At 50.4% G+C, this 17,475-nt stretch overlaps 1 protein-coding gene across 2 annotated transcripts in view; it reads right to left on the bottom strand.

The window, feature by feature from the left end:
• Window positions 1-13,241: 13,241 nt before the first annotated feature.
• CHST11 (carbohydrate sulfotransferase 11) overlaps window positions 13,242-17,475 on the bottom strand; it is a 218,089-nt gene continuing 213,855 nt past the window's right edge. For both annotated transcript variants that reach the window (XM_081310756.1, XM_081310757.1), the window contains exon 3: window positions 13,242-15,313. In XM_081310756.1, the coding sequence (XP_081166882.1) occupies window positions 14,459-15,313 (855 nt within the window). In that variant the 3' untranslated portion in view covers window positions 13,242-14,458. The remainder of the gene's footprint in view (window positions 15,314-17,475) is intronic.

The following is a 17,475-nucleotide window of genomic DNA, read 5'->3' as shown; positions in this document are numbered from 1 at the left end:
CGTTCCAGATGTTAAGGGCTGTTGAGTCACAGGAGCAGCGTGCAATGTGCTGAGCAGGTGGCGAAGAATGCATGGGTCTCAGTTATATTTAAGTAAAAAAATGAAATCCTCTGGATAAGGAAGAGCCTCTGACAGAATCCAGAACCAAACCTAACAAACTATTGCTTAGAGAGACACTAAAAAACAATGAAAGTGATAGGTAAAATAAAAGAGAGGATCAGCCACGTGAAAACATGGCAGATAGATCTTACAGTCCTACAAGATGGAGATGAGGTCCTGCTGTATCAATGCCATGATTCCCCTTGATATGTCATCCAGGTTGATGAGCAGATAGTTTCTACAGAGGAAAATTCAGACATTTAATTATCAGATGGGAAAATGCACAATTTCCCTAGCAATCTAAGAAGAAAGAGAATAAATTGAACCGTTTTCTAGGCACCATTACTCATAGTTTCAACTAACGAAAATAAATTAAGATGATGAAGCCCAAAGCTAGCAATCAGGAGGAGTGTGGATTCTGTTCCTAGTGGCGACGTAAACCGGTTTTATCTTTCTGGAGACAATAACGAAGTGTTTTGCAATGAGCACTGGCAAATCAGCCCTCTCTGTTCTGGCAACTCTAAATCTGAAGGAGATATCCTCCAAAAGAAAACAAGAGCATTTTTTTATAATAATGGCCATATTGGCTTGCTATGTAATTTTTCAAAAAAATGAGAGAAGCCATTAGAAAACTACTATTTAAAATGATTTTTTTAAATTAGAGAAGTATAATTAAGCCCTTAGTGTCTTGGGATCAGCTCAGTAAACCACGGGAGGCGGGGGGTGGCTTCACTGTGGTTTTACAGGGGGACGGTTCCTGCTTCTAGCAGGAGAGTTGGAGTTGGGAGTTTAACTTTCCACCATAGAAACGAGGATAATGGGCAGAGTACAGTGAAAGACGTTTGCAGACGCTTCGTGACAGGCAGAAACTGGCCCTCAGTCCCCAAGAAAAGGGATCAAAGAGCAGGGCCTCCGGGCTGACCCTTCCTGTCTGGAGTTAGTTCCCCAACTGTGACCCCCGAGGGGTCCTGACCTTCTCTCTGAGACGAGATGACACACAGAAGCTCTGAAAGGCCCGGGTGGCTGGGGTCAGGGGCAGAGCCAAGACCCAAGCAAAGGAGCCATGCTAAGAAAGTTCCGGAAATTTGGAGAGAGATCCTTTTGCATCTCAGACTATAAAATCTCACGAGAAGAGATGAAAGCAACTTTCAAGGAAAGGACGTTTGCCGAGATGCTTTGTGTAAAAGTCCCCAGCGGCTGCACAGGGCTGGAGTTATCTGAGTTGCCTTCTACTGCAGTAAAAGACCTCATTAATATTCATGAAGTTAGGTGGAACCCCCCCAAAGGCCACACCTTCCACCTGGAGCTAAAGTCGCTCCAGAATAAAGGCTCCTCTAGGCCCATCCTAAGTGAGTTTAAAGACAAACCTCAGAGACCCATCGAACACACACGTTATGGAATTGCCAGAAAATGTCCAATAGCCCTCAGAGGACCACAGTGAGGTGCAGCACGCCACAGTGTGAAATGAAGTATTAGCATCAAATGAAAAGTTGCCAGGCATACCACACACAACGGCAAAAAATGTCAGGGCCTGGGGTGTGGTTTGGTGGGAGAGTACCGCTTAGGGTGCCTGAGGTCTGGATGCAACACCCAGCTCAAAAAAAGAAAAAAAAAAATATCTGGAGAAATAACAACACCAGGAGCACCGTCCACATCCTTGATGGGATAAGCAGCATCTACCAGAAAACAAACAAAAACCTGAAATGCTTTCTTCCCAGCCAGTTTTATTAAACCTGGTACTGTAAATCATGGCAGTGCCACGAATTAAAAATAAAAGCCTGGTGGAGGAATTATACCGCCTGATTTCAAGACTGAGTAGAAAGCTATTTAGTCATTAAGACAGCATCACATTGGCACGTAGATCAATAGAACATAAGAGCAAATCCGGAGGACACCCACATCTAGGTGATCTCCTGATTTTGACAAAGGAAACAACGTGGAAAAAGTATAGTTCTTTCCACAAATGGTATGGGAGGGAGGGACAGCCATATGCTCTGACCTCTACTTCATTTAACACACAACGTCAGCTCAATGGGCCTAGACTTAAGTGTACGAGCAAATCTTATAACAGTATAACACTTTATCAGAAAACTTTGGAGAAAATCTTGTTGGAGACTTTAGGTTGGACGAAGATTCTTTACATAGGACACGTGTTAGCTTTCCTTTACTGTGACAAAGTACCTGAGGTAAACAGAAAGAGGAAGGGTTTCTGTGGGCTTACAGTTTTGGAGGTTCCAGCCTCTGGTCAGTTGGTCTGTTGCTTTTTTGGCCTGTGCAGAGGTAACATATCAGTATGTGGAGGAAGCTGCCCAGCTCTGGCTGCTGGGAAACAAAGGTCAGATGGGAAGGGTCCAGGGTCTCCAGATCCTCTCCGAGTGACCTCACTTCCTTTCACTAGGCCCTACCCACTAAAGGTTCCACCACCTCCTAATGGCACCCATGGTCTGGGGACAAAGCCGGTAACACATTGGGCCTCTGGGGGACACTTTTCCAAAACACAGAAGGATACAAAAAACCCAACCATGGAAAAAAAAAAAAAGGATCAATTGTAATTCTTCAAAATTAAAAACGTTTGCTCTTTGAAAGAGATTGAAAAGAAAAATTAAAAGAAGCCACAGGCTGGGAGAAAATAGTCACCAAACACATCTCTGATAAAGGACTTAGGACTTAGATCTCAAATTGCCAAAGAATTCCTACAATGCAATAATAAGTCAAGCTGATTTTTTCAAATGGGCAAAGGGTTTGAAAAAACAGGTCCTCAAAGAAGATGTGGAAATGTGTATAAAAATATCTAAAGTGTAATAAATACAAGTAACTGTGTGACTCATGTCTACACAATGGAAAAAAATCAGAAATGAATCGCAGGACGGTTTGTGAGTTCAATATTCACTGGAATCCTTTTATAAATGAGTTTTTTTTTCAAATAGAAATATTTTTAGAAAAGCTTCACTTTATTTAAATGGATAATGGCAGATCATCGATTTTGGTGACAAGATGCTCAATTTCCAACCTTCACCTTGTAAGGGAAGAACACAGACAGGGGTGTAGCCCATGAGTATAATTTTAGAGTCTGCAGCATTTCAAAGACGAAGGCGCATGGACTTTTCTCTCACTGACGGTTCATCGCCCCAGGTTTATTTCTGGAAGGAGAAGAAAGCCTATTCTTTCCTGGCTGGAGCGGAGCAGCCGAGCCCCTCGGTTCTGAAGAGATGACAGGCGCGTGCTCTGAATGCCCTGTTCAGAGGAATCGGCCTTTGGATCCCGTTGCTCCTGGAGACTTGGGAGATGTCAATAGCCCGACGTGAGCGCTCTCCCTTTCATCCTTCCTAGGGTACCGCCCGGTTCTCTGCATCCGCGGGTGAGGCTGCTATTGATGGATGCTTCCCTCGAAGGGCGCCTGGCTTTAGGCTAAACCCTGTCAGCACGCACAGAGGCGGGTTTGGACAGGTGCATTTCAAGTGCAGGCCTGGCCTTCTGCAGTGAGAGCCACGAGGCAGAGGGCTCCGTGCTCCCTGGTCCCCTACCTGTGCTTCTGTCTGAAAATACACACCACTTGTGAGGGGAGGCCGAGGGGTTTCTACAGCAGCGTCTACCCCCATCTCATGCCAGCAGAGCACAGAGTTTCAGCCTGGGCTCCCTCCTGGACCATCTTTGCATGGACTGTCCCTCTGGGACTCGATTTTCTCATCTGTAAAATGGGGATATACAAGTTGACCGCTCTTACCTGATCCCTTAGGAGCAGGTGTGTTTTAGAATTCAGAATTTTTGGAATTAAAAAAAAATACACTGCATGTATCCCTAACACCCCAATAGAGTATGAGGCCCGTACTTTTCATCATAGAACACGTGAACGATTCTGCAGGAAAATGCATGGATCTTCACAGTCAGTGGGATAAATAAAGACTATAATTAGTCTCGAGTTAGCCAAGGTCAGGTTTCGCTGCCAAGTGAGCTTGCTGCAAATCTGTTAAATAGGTTTTGGTTTTTAGGGTTTTGTGGATTTCAGAACTGCAGATAATGAGTGCAGAGCTATTATATCCAGGACCTTTGCTAAAATCATAGGGCTTTTGTGCAAATTAGAACAATATACTTTCTAGGTGGTCACAGCTCCTAGCCCCTTAATTTGGCAAGCAGGGTTAAGAGAGAGAGAGAGAGAGAGAGAGAGAGAGAGAGAGAGAGAGAGAGAGAGAGATTCCAAATTCCTCTCCCCCTTTTATTTCAGGATAAATATCAAATGTCAGCCTCATCCTCAGCCTACTTTTGTGCAGTACACAACCTGTACAACCAGACATGGTGCCCTAATCATACACATCTCAGGGTTGCTGGAAGAATTAGCAAAAAATGTCAGATAAGTCCCTCCCCCAAAGCCACAGCTTTACCTCAGACTATTGTGTGCTCTGTTCCAGAGCTTCTCAAATGTGAGTGTGCAGATGAATCACCAGGGAAGCTTCTTAAAAGGAGGAGGGTTGGTGTAGTACCTGAAACAGCGCATTTCTGGCAACGCCCCAATAATACCCAGCTGCTGGTCTGCAGGCCGTACTGCAGGAGTGAAGTTCTGGAACCACTTATCCATCTCCCCTGGAGCTCCACCGAGGCCCAATTCAGCACACCCAACCCACTCGCCGGCTTCCTGCGACCCTGTTTCCACCTCTGGTTGATTACCTGGCCGTCATTCAAGGTGCCTGTCTCCAGCTGCGGTTTCCGAAGCCGGGAACAGGGCCACCATCACCTCCTTACTTCCTCTTCCTCACCTGTACATCCTTTTGGTTACGAAGAGCCGCAGATTCTACCCTAACCCTAGTCTTTCAGTTCAGGGATTCCCAACGGTGGCCTTGGTGACATTCGTCCTCTGGGGCAAACTCTTCCCTGGCTGAGAACCGCTGCTCGACCCTCCCCCTTCCCTCCACTTCTCCACCTACTGACCTGGGTGGCTTCTGTACCAAGGGGAACTTGGTGTCCTGTCTCTGTGTGGTTCATTCCACTGATTATCTCTCTCTCTCTCTCTCTCTCTCTCTCTCTCTCTCTTTCTCTCTCTTTTTGTACTGGGGAGTGAACCCAGGGGTGCTTAACCACTGAGCCACATCCCCTTTTTGTATTTGTTACAGACAGGGTCTCACTGAGTTACTTAGGGCCTCGATAAGTTGCTGAGGCTGGCCTTGAACTGGGGATCCTCCTGCCGCAGCCTCCCGAGCTGCTGGGATTACAGGTGTGCACCACCGCGCCCGGCCCATTGAGTATCTCTTAACATCTCTGCGTTCTTATTTGATTACGAGTCCTCAGAATTTTCGTATCCTAGGCATTTTGCACAGGGTCTGACAGGCAGATGGTGACGGATGTTTGAAGGGTGAGTGAATGAATGCCTGCCTCTCCTTTTCTGACAGTGCTGGGATGGAACCCAGGGCCACTCACGTGCTTATCAAGCTCTCTGCCATGGGCTAATCCCAACCCTTTAAAATTTGAAACAAGGTCTTACAAAGTTGCCCAGGTTGACCTCAGATTTGAGATCCTCCTGTATCAGCCTCCTCGGTGGGATTACTTGGGATCCTCCTGCCTCAGCCTCCTTGGTCACTGGGATTACAGGCGTGTGCCTGCCTTGAATGACTGCGCCTCTGGAAGGCTGCGATTTCCTGGGGGTGGGGTATGGAGGGGAAGCCCTCTGCTACTGACCTGCCCCAGGGCTAGAGTCCGCCATGGCTGGGGCCTGCTGCAGGGCGCCACCCCACGGGAAGCTCTGCAGACCTAGGCCCATGGGTATCCAAAGCCATTTCTGTCCCTGACCGTCCCACCTGCCAGTTAGGCCTTCTCTCTTGTCTGGTTCCCGTACACTGCTTGGAAAGGCCATCCATCCTAGCTGAATGGCTCTGTCCCACCACTGCTGCCCCCGCCCCAGGGCACACTGCTCAGAGGCACTGTTCTGGGTGAACGGCAGCTTGAACACCACCTCTTTGCTTTGCATCGTTGGTTTTTAATTTTTTTTTTTTTTTGAGGGTTTTGCTAAGTTGCTGAGGCTGGCTTTGAACTTGCGATGCTCCTGCCTGAGCCTCCCCTGAGTGGCTGGGATTTCTGGTGGGCCACCACACCAGGCTCTTGAAGCAGCGCGGGGCTGAGGCTGGAAGCCCAGGTGGCTCTTTTCCTCTAGAGGGTCACCCACTTACTCCTTCACCTGGGGTCTCCCGCCCTCCTGGACACGCCCCCGCCATCTGAATCCCACTTTGCCATCAGCTCGTAGGTGAAGTGGACCTTTCCCAATAGTTGGTGCCAATGTGATGGTCAGTGGTTTTGGAGAAGCTGTTCTAGGACGCACAAGGAGAAACGAATTACCTGGACGGGCTGCCCAGCCCTCTGAGGCTGTCTGAGCTGGCCTGGGCCCTCTGGTCTCTGGCTCTTCTCTTTTAACCTGTTAGTGTCTTCATCTGTGGGCGAGCTGTATTTGACCCTCTCTCTTGTCTTGGTGGCACCCTTGACTCCCAGGTGTAGGCTTCCGGCCTTCTCCTACCTTGGCCCACCAGGGACACTGGGAAGTCCCCAGGACCAGGGTTAGATCTGCAGGGACTTGGGCTAGTGTTGAATCTGACCTTCTACTTCCTCATCTGTGAAGGGTACAAGGCTTTACCATTTGGTTGTTACGAGGATCACGTTTAAAGTACTCCACATGCTGCGTGGCATATCCTGTACTTCATAAAAGCCACTTTCATGGTCAGTTTTCCCTATGAAAATGTTTGTTTTGCCAGATGCGGTGCTGCAAGCCTATGATCCTAGCAGCAATGGAGGCTGGGGCAGGAGGATCAAGAGTTCAAAGCCAGCCTCAGCCACTTAGCGAGGCTCTCAGCAAGTCAGCAAGACCCTGTCTCTAAATAAAAGACAAAACAGGGCCAGGGATGTGGCTCAGTGGCCAGGTGCCCTGAGTTCAATCTCCAGCACCTCCCTGCAGAAAGTGGATATTCATAAGCAAAAATTTCTGAGCCACCTGCAGTTGTGCTCCTGTATGGAGAAGCCCAGCCCCCTGAGGCCTCCTCCTGTGGTCAGAGTCCTTCCTTCAGGCCTTTCTTTCTCGGTACTGTGGCCACTTTGGTTCCAGCCTGCAGCAGTTTCTGGATTGACCTAGCAGGTACAGGTCCCAGGCTGCCCAGCCCTACAAGAGCCCCCTGTGGCTTCTGGCAGGTCCAACCCACGGTGAGTACAAAGCCCTCGCTGTTCTCCCCTCTCGAGATGCTCCAGTGTCTTAAAAAACAAACATTGAGCAATAAAAAAAAAAAAAAAAAGATTAATAGACTGTTTTTCATTCCAGTCTCTTGAATGTGGAACTGAGGGTGCTGGGGGTCTGTGCCTCCATTCTCCCGGAGACCATTGCAAGGAGGGGTCTACACTTTGCTTCCCATCTTCTTTTGGGTGGGAGGGGTGGGTACCGGGGATTGAACTCAGGGGCACTCAGCCACGGAGCCACACCCCCAGCCCTATTTGGTATTTTATTTGGAGACATCGTCTCACCAAGTGGCTTAGCGCCTCGCTCTTGCCAAGACTGGCTTTGAACTTGTGATCCTCCTGCCTCGGCCTCCCGAGCTGCTGGGATGACAGGCGAGTGCCACCGCGCCCCCGACTCTTCCTTCCATCCTGATCTCATTCAGTGCTGTCCCTGGAACTCCCTGGCTGAGGCTGGTCTGATTCCGTGGCTCCCTTGACTGGCCAAGCCAGCTCTCTGGTGTAAAGAGTGGGAGCCACAGAGGAGGCTCTGGGTGGACCCTCTGTCACAGCCAGGAGGACTCAGAGGCCACCTAATGAAGTGGGCCCGGGGAGGGCCACAGGAGTTTAGGGGCCTGCATGACCTGTCACAGCTTCCTACTGTGTCTGTTTTTCACGAACTGCACACGAATTTTTAAAAGATGCTCCTTAAAAAAAAAAAAATTAGAAGACCACAGATAGAGCCCCTGCCTTTTATTGTGCACAGGAGGAAACAGGACCTGGCACAGGACCTGGGCGGGAGGTGATCACGTCTGGGTCACCAGCAGCTCCAAGGTGGGCGGACTGGGGCTGGTCACCTCCAGGGTGCCCGCGGATCCCCCCTGCGGCGTGGTGTCCTCTATTCCTGTGTGTTCAGGAACCGTCCTTGGCCAGCATCGCGTTGCTTCACGCCCGTCCTCTGGCTGTCCTCTGGGCGGGTTGTCGCAGCTTGGGAAAGAGCTGGCCCTAACGAGGGCTGTGGTGGGGGAAGCTGGGCTTTCTCGCCCGCTTGTCTGTTTCTGGGTGGTGCCTGTCGTCGCAGACTAGACCTTTGTAAGTGGCAGTGAGTGCAGGCAAGACGCCTTCCACTTCCTGTGTGTCATCTGGGCTCCACTGGGGGCCCTGGTCACCGGCCAAGTGCGGGTCATGCTCAGACTGTGCGTCCAGAGGAATTTCTGCAGAATTCTGGCCTCTGGGAAGCCCTGCGGGTTTCCCCCCGACAGTTCATGCCCGAAATGCACTCCCGGCTCCCGGCTGGTGGTTCCTGGACTTTTCGGAGATCAGGACTTTTTCAAAAAAATGTTCACAGTGACTTTGGAGAATGACATGAAGTTGCCAATATTTTAATTACTTCCTAGTATCAATTAACGTCTAGCATCATAAAAGATCATTTATTTTATCACTGAAAGTGGAGGAAAGGCGTAACTTAGGGGAGCTCATGCCAAGAATGGGCACAGTGACATCTTGGCTTGCGTTTGGCCTCCTCCTGTTCTGTCCACTTGGTGAGGGATCATGACACTCTCACCCTCTGGCCATGTTCTGGGCCACAGCCTCCTCTGCCTCGGTCCTCTCTGCAGTGTCCGATGGGGGGCACCTGTGAAGCCTTCGGAAACTCCTGAGGATGAGCTGGCCACGGATAAGAGGCCATTCAGCCCTCTCCAAGCAGGTCACAGGGGGCTGGAGAGGGCCGAGTCCATCTTTGCTTCTCATGGACATTCAGTGTCCCAAGTGAGACAGGGACAGGTCACGGCTAAGTTACATCCACTCACTGATTAAAAAAAGAAGTGTTTTCTGTTAATGCAGGTGACTAAGTCCTGTGGTCTGGGCATGTCCCCCAGATAGGACCAGAGAGGAACAGTCACCGTGCAGGAACGAGTGGCAGCCAGACCACTGGGGGAGGGAGTGGCCAGTGAGTGGCCACATCAGAGACCATGTCTGGCACGGATGAGAAAAGCCATAGATCTCCGCACCCAGTGAGGTCGTGTTAAAGTGTTTAGTTAATGCATTTAAAGAAGTGAGAAGATAATGATGAACAACTGTGCGATTTCTTCTTTGAAAAAAATCTGACATTTGCCAACAGAGGTGAAAGATGCGTTCGTGTTGTGGATATAGCTGGGTGCACCCCCAAGGGTTTGTGTGCTAGAAGCTGGGTCCCCAGGGTGGTGGTGCTGAGGTGGTGAATCCTGAAGAGGGCACCGAGCACACCCCCTGAAGGGATTAATGTTCTGGTGGAACGCTGGTGAGCTCCCAGGAGGCAGGCTCCTGAACTTCCCTCGCTGCCTGCCTCACTACCTGCATGCGATTGGCCCCCTTTCCATTTCTCTGTCATGTGGTGGTGATCCAGACAAGGGGGTCCTTGCTAGGACACCAGTGCCATGACACTTGACCCTCCAGCCTCCAAAGCCATGAGCCAAGTAAAACTCTTTATTAAGTCCCTACCTCAGGCATTTGGTTATAGCAACAGAAAACGGCCTAAGGCAGCACCCATGTGTGGAGCTGGAAGGTCTGTGGGGGCACCAGAGAAGGAACAGAACATCGGGGCTTCACGTGCAGGGTGGCAACCCCCTTGTGTAGGACCATGGAGTCACTTAGAGAGGTGTGATGGTCAATGCCCAAAGCACAGGGTTGAAGACACATGGCCCTGGGTTTGAATACTGCGCCACTGAACCCTGGGAGTCTGCTGCTTTCTTTTCCATAGGAGTGCGGCACCACCCCATCGCAAGGCATCCCTCTCCAGGGAATTCATAGACAAATGGAATGAAGAAAAGCTTCCATTCATCCACCAACCAGGATTGGGGTCCACGATGCTCTCTACCGTGGCCGGGTAGAGACGGCTGGCATCCACGTCTCCATCCTTTGATGCACATGAGCCGGGCCCCCCACGTGCTGGGGAGCCCAGCCCAGCCCGCCCCTACAGTCTTTTGTTAACGACCCATGAACAAACTATACACAGAAAGACTTTTTTTTTCTTTCTTCAATTTAATTGAAGTTACTTAGAAAAATAATCAGGCTTGAATGGCTTTTCCTGGAGGAAGGTTCATGAACATTTCACGATTTTGTTGGCAATGTGGAATTCAGCTTTCTTTAACAGTACAGGAAGACACGGGAGCGTTTTCTACAACAGGCCCTCTACTGCATACAGATATGTAAAAGGAAAAAAATCACACCCCACAAAGATGTTAAATTATATGTCCATATGCCACACTGAGCATGCTCATAAAACAAATACAGGCAGCCCCTTCTGTACCTAACAAAGAATAGAGACTGAAATCTGCCTGTTCACAGCCAAGGGTCAAGCTGGTCCTGTTGGTTGTGCTGGGAAAGGCTGGGGGGTCTCTGGTGGTGGGGTTCAGGGAAGCAGAGTGTGGTCAGTCCTGCTGACATAGAGGTGGGGGAGGATGGGACCTGGTCACCAGGATTGCACAGGGCAGGGCAGGGCAGCTCAGCTTGTGTGTGTGTGTGTGTGTGTGTGTGTGTGTGTGCGCGCGCTCATGCACGCACGCAGGGAAGAACTGTCTAGGAAAGTTAGCCGAGACCCTCTGCTTTTTGCCGGGTTAGAAGAGGGACTTTTATAATCATGGTTCCTTGCACTCTAAGTGTGCTAGGGCCTTGCACTCTTTTTCTGGAGTTTTCTATAGCGTGGATTATACCACGTGCTGGCTCGCCTGTTTCCGGGAGGCCTGGTTCTGCTGAAGTTCCCACTACCCTGAACCAGCAGGAGGGGAGGCGAGGGTCACCCACTGGGCAGGGAGGGGGGGTCTCCTCTAAGACAGTCCGGGTTGTTGGGCTGCCCTTCTTCCCAGACCAGCTGGGGAGGGTAGTGGGGGGGTGTCTGGAGAGGCTGCAGGCACCAAACCCACTGCTGACAAAATCTCAAGTTCTCCAAGCAAAGGGACAGGTAAGCAGGAAGGTCCTCGTAAATACAGCCTTGATGACACCTGGGTCTTAAAGCACTGCAGCCCCTTTGAAAAGGGGCCTGGAGCTGGGACACCTGCCCATGCTTTTCTCCAGCTACGCATGCAGTAGGAAGCATCTTAACACATTTTTTTTCTTTAGGAAACACTGACTTTTGTTTCCCAGGCGCACTTCACCCATGGATTTCTTTAGCCAAGGACACAGAATACATTCTACATTCCGCAAAATGGTTGCATCAATTTTTGTTTAAAAAAAAAATTTGTTGTCGTTAGAAAACAAAACGTGAACACAAAACAGAACGCAGAGAAAGAATTTCTCATTTCAGACATGACACCTCGTCCCCTGAAGGACAATCTATCTCACTTAAGAGACAAAAGCCAGTGAAAAGCCATCTGCACACGGCACCAGGCGAGCTTGCACAGGAAGGAAAGACAGAGGGTGCCAACACGGAAACCAATGTGGATTTCCATGAAAACCAGGGGAAAAAAAGCACACAGTGAACAGCTGCAGGCTGTGGACTTGCAGAAGCCTCCGCCAGGGTCGTCTGTTCCCGTGGAGCGACTGGAGGCAGGGCAGTGGGGGCCCTCAGTGGCCTTATGCACTCAGTCCCACCCCTGCCCTTCCGTCCACACCACCCAAGACTTCCCTCCACTCTGGGGGTGGTGCTGGCTGTCCGTGGTGGTGTCCAGGATTAGATCCCTTGCACTGAAGTCAACATTTAATCCTCTGAGACTGGGAACCAGATGGAGACTGGTGCCATTTTGGTTTTGCTTGTTTGTTTTTGGAGCGGGGCAAAAGCAAAAGCAAGGATCAAGGGGGTTGATCCTTGCCGACCCTGGAGGGGCTGCCTGACCCTAACCGAAGCACTCTCTGCGGGACATCAGCTCTGGGAGTTAATATGCAAAATACAGCCTCCTGGTCATGCCAAGTGCAGGAAATGCCTGACTCCCAGATGGCCTTGGGGTTCACCATGCACTTGACACGCCTTCTCCACTCAGAAAAGAGACGCCTCAACTTGGTTTCCCAAGGACATCTGACCACCAGCCTCATCTGCATCACACCAACTCAATGTCCCAGAAAGCCCCTGTCGTGTAGAGCACGGGTTAGGACATGCAGCACGACCTGCTTCAACAGAAGCCCTATCTCTGAGGACACTGTCTTCTGCCTGGAAATAAAGTCCAGACTCTCAATTGCAGAGACAGCCAAGGTCTGTCTGTCACTCTACTTGCTCAAACACACTGCATAGATCTCTGTCCACGAAGGGCAAAGTTGCTGTGCCCGTCACAAAGAGGAGAGAGCCCAGAAGACATGTGATGTTTTATAAATAGCCTCAGCCACCTCCCTGGCACACCTCTCCCTCAAGTGAAACGAAATAATCTCCTCGTTGAGATGCTGCTGCTGCTGCTCACGGAGCTCGCTGTGAGCTTTACAGCACAACTTTAATAGTTTCTGAGAATAAATTATTCATTTCTGTTTAGAATATGCTCACCCCTTCACTCTATATTGCGTCAAAAACCAAAAGCAAAACTTACCCACACCCCATCCCACCCTCCCCTATTATTAGAACTATTATTATTATTTTTATTATTATTATTATTATATACAGTATCTGCTACCGACTCATTCACTAGCTGTAAGAGGGATGTGGCTCAAACTTCCACCGAGAAAGCGCTGGAAATGGCTGGAAATGAGAAGCAGGTTTGGATGTTAATGAGCAAAGAACAGGAGTGGCCAGCGGCCAGCCTTCCAGAGGAAAGGGGAGTGGATTAAGAGGGCGGGAGGCTGTCCTTGCCGCTCATGCTTGGCAGTCACAAAGGTTAGCCTCTGCAGGATGGGGAGGGTGGGCGGGTAAGCACGTGCCCACACACAGCCCACCTCTGATCTTCACAAGGGGCATAAATGCCAGGCTGCTGCAAATCCCCAAGTGTGTACCAGGGCAGCGTAGAAGACACCTCCACCCGGGGATCTGGATGTTGGACTGGACATGGTGGGAGGAGGCATTTGAGGACCTTCTCCTTTCCTTACCCAACCAGACCTCAGCCACAGCACTCTTCCACGCTGTGCCTGGAGAGTCCCTTCCGGGGCTTCAGGGCACAAAATAGGAAATATTTTTGCTATTTCTTGTGTTGGGTAATGACCTTAGATTACTCACTGAGTAGCCTGATCCAAGTGTGTGGTTTTCAAATTTGGGCCAGAGAAAAATGCAAATGTGTAGGGGTCACGGGCCTCCTAGAGTTACAAAGAGTCCAAACCCCACGGGAAGTCAGTGAGGATCAGGGGTCTGGTTAATTGTCGAGCTGGATGCTCTGTGTCCACGTAAAGCTTCTTGAGGGCTAAGTCTACTGGGTTTGTTCAATGCTCTGTCTGCAGGGCCTATACCTGAACCTAGAATAGTAGATGCTCAATAAATATTTGTTGGCTATAAAGCAACAGCTGCTTCACCTTCACCACAACCGGCACTGCCAGTTAAAATTTTCTGTTAAAAAAAAAAAAGCCTATTCTATCAGGCTGCTAATTTTGGTGAAAAAAAAAAATTGCTACAATCAGCTCTCTCCTTGGGTTTAAAAAAAAAGTCACATTTCTTTATTGCAAGGGACTTTGGGGTCAGTTGCATTGGGTTTGGAATTAGCCCCTTGGGAAGATGCCTCTGAGTGCAATAGTGACCTATTTCTCTCCAGCAGAACTTCAAGAACAGTGGCATCCATATGCATCACAAGGATTGTCACCAGACGACCCCATGAGAGATTAGTGGGGAGAACACCGTGCCCCCTCAACGAACTGTAGCAAGCAAAGCTGGAGCCATAGATTTCTTCAGGGGACCTCCTATTCTGCTGCCAACAAGAAATCTATACAGAGACCGTGTTTAAATAACGATAAATAATATTAATCAGAACTTATGGAATGCACAAGTCATCATGGAATTCACCAGGACACAAGGAAACCTCTGAGACAGTGTTGCAGTATTCACTTCTGAAAACAAGGACAAGCCACCCTCTTCCCCTGCTGAAGACGGCGGTCCCTTCGAAGGACTTTAAATAATTCTCACCATGCTGCTCGCAGCACGTTCCCCAAAGCAATATTAATTTACAAAATAACCCAATATCCATAGAATTCTTTTGACAAATAAAAATCTTAAATTAAAAAGCATGACTCTCTCCCTCTCCCCGCTCCCCTCCCCGGTGCCCACCCCACCCCCGCCCTCCCCACCCCCACCCCACCGGCCCCCTCATTCCAGTTTCAGGTAGCTTGGCACTGAGTAATTGAACATTAAAAAGTCGAGTTTGTAGACTTCGTAGAGCTGCGTCTGGTGCTCGGAGCTGATGTTCTGGAAGAACTCGGTGGTCATCTCGTCCGTAGTTCGGGTGGACTTGGCGTAGGTGGGGAACTTGAGCGAGCCGCCGACGCCCGCCAGCTGCAGCACGTAGTTGGAGTCCTCCTCCAGGGTCTCGTACTTGCCCACGAGGTCGTAGCGGATGTGGCACGGGTGGCAGAGCGAGTGCACCGTCTGCCAGTGCTCGTTGAAGGGCTCCTCGCGCTGCGTGTGCGGGTCGATGAGGTAGGCGACGAACTCCTCGAAGCGCACGTCGTGGCCGCGGCGCAGCGCCTCCTGCGTGGCGTTCCTGCGCTGGCGCCGGATGATCTTGGTGCCGTAGCGCTTGTGGAAGGACGTGTTGTACTTCTGCGTGAACTTGTTGCGGTAGGCGGACACCAGCCTCTCGAAGGGCTCGCGCACGAACAGGAACTTGAGGTAGCTCTTGAGGCGGTGGTTGATCTCGGGGATGCTGTACTGGTTGAGCGTCTTGAGGTTGGCCGCCACGTGCGCCTCGCTGGCCGGGATCGCCATGGGGTCGCTGTACTTGCCGCGGCCCGTCAGGACCATCATGAGCCGCTTCCAGTTGGTGCACGCCACCTTGGGCACGTAGCAGTAGATGAGCTCGTGGTCCTCGTCCACCACCAGGTGCTTCAGGTCGTTGGGGGTCAGCACCCGCCGCTTGCGGCTCAGGGCGCTGTGGGCTCGGCACGTGTCGGTCACCTGGTCCCGCCTCATCTGGTGCAGGACGGCCGTGTTGGAGAGTTCCAGCTGCAGAGGGGACACAAGAGGGGGGGGACACAGGTCAGGGGGCGACTGGAACATTTCCACTAGGCTACGTCCAGACACGCAGCTAGACCTCCCCAGGTGCGGGAAGGGTGTGGGGAGGCCCAACCTGTGTGGTCACAGTCTAGGACAAAGAGTCTTAATAGAGGGACAGGTCTGTGCTTGGGACACATCTGTGCTCCTCTAAATTCCAGGAACAAAGGTTTCTCCCCAAGGACTGTCCGGTCTGTGCCAGTTCTCTGGACTCCAAAGCAGGAGACCACCATGCCCTGTGCTCTGCCATCCTGGTCACCAGTACCTAGGGATTCAGGGACCTGCATGGAAGGATGACACCCTGTTGTAGGCTCAGAGCCATGACACCACCCCTGCTCTCCAAAGTGAGGGCTAGGCCCTTCTTTCAAACAGAAAAGGAGTTGTTCATTGTGCTTCAAGTTAGGGACAACACCAGGCTATGGAATGGCTGCAGGAGCTGCAGGTGACATGGTGTCCTGGTTTCTTCTTTGTCCCAAGAAGACTCTGCACCATACACGGGTCTGCTGACCTCCAGCTCCAGCACCAAGCTGCTTTTCCAGCCTCATTCCTACCCCTGCCCTTCATCCCCGAAGGGCGCTCCTGGGAACCCGGGACCCACTTCCCCCTTTGTCCCAAGGATTCCCGGGCTGGTCCAGGGGGGTTAACAGGTACACATTCTTTTAAGAGAGAAGGTCGGGAATCTCAAAGATCAATCTTGCCAGCTCTATAGTTTTGCCACAGGTCAGTCCCAGGTCACTGAATTCAATTAACATTTATTTTGAATAGAGAAACTCTGACCTTTGCAATTCCTGACTTGGTAGCAGATGTATCCATCACCGTAAGAGGAGCACTCACGGGCGACCTGGGCTGGTAGGCAATGCCATTAAGAAGAAAAAAGTCCTTCAAGGAAATGGAAAGAGCACGAGGAAAACAGGGCCCGTCAATTTTGCCGTTTGAATTACTCAGGATAATTTTGAAGGCAATGAAATTCCTAAGATGAGCGGAAGAATGAGGGGGTCCCCTCCCCCTTTTCTAGATCTCCAGGGAGCCTGTGCTCCAGCGTCGCGGCCACAGAGGAGGGAACATGGACTCCAGACATTGGAGTCACTTTCCCTCCAATCCCTCCGACGGCAGAAGTGGAAAATCATTCAGTGGGGCTTTGAAATGTGGCATTTGTGGGTTTTTTCTCTTCCACAGCAGAGAAGGAGGCAAGGAGAGCACCTGCCACAGCCAGGTCACATGACCTCCCTCAGGGAGGCCTGGGGCCAGAGAGCTTCTCAAACCTGAGCCGCGAAAAGAGGAAACTCACCTGTGTTCAAGTCTTTAAAAACATGTTTTAATTTGTTTTTATGCTTTTTAGTTTTCAAACAATTTCAGAATAGTGTTGACTGGATTGGTTAAAAATAGCGTCACTAAACTATGCACAAATACAAGACCAGGTATCCAGCTCCAAGACCAAAACAAAAGCAGACACTCAGATGAACACCTCAGCACAGCGGTGGGGGTGGGGGGGTATTTTATGGGAACGGAGGTCCTGCGGGATCCTGTGGAGCTCTCTGGGGGCTCTGGGCAGGCCCTTCCGGGCACAGAATCCCTGCTACTGTGCTGCGTGGCCACTCAGGGTTCCGGTTCTCATGGCCACTCAGGGTTCCGGTTCTCATTCCCACTTACTCCAGCACCCCACAGCTGTGACTCCAGTTGCTTTTTTACTTGGTACAAGTACACCGTCCACACATTTTGTTCTCCACCCACTTCGAATTAGCCGAAAACAATAAAATGGAGCCACCTGGTGCCACCAAACACCATCAGTGAACATGTGTGCCAGGGTATCCCATGGCAGGACTAGGATGTCAGGGGGTGAGGCTGATAACCCAGAAATGCTTGAGCTTTTTCAAAAGATTGTCATCAAAATAAAAAACACAAAATTCATAAAATCTTATACACAACTCCAGATCCCTAGAAATTCTGTGGATTCCTTGAAGCTTGGTTTAGGGAATCTTGGATGAAGGGGAGCCCTGGACAGGTCACAGGGAAGACAGGACTCCTCTGCCATCACACCAAGATGAGCCAGGACAATCTCCATGTTCCTTCCTGGATAACAACACGTTAGAATTTTTGATGAGGAAAACTGCAAT

This window comes from Spermophilus citellus (assembly GCF_964194105.1).
Source record: "Spermophilus citellus genome assembly, chromosome: 10".
NCBI classification, from domain to species: Eukaryota; Metazoa; Chordata; class Mammalia; order Rodentia; family Sciuridae; genus Spermophilus; species Spermophilus citellus.
This window is presented reverse-complemented; position numbering and strand designations above follow the sequence as displayed.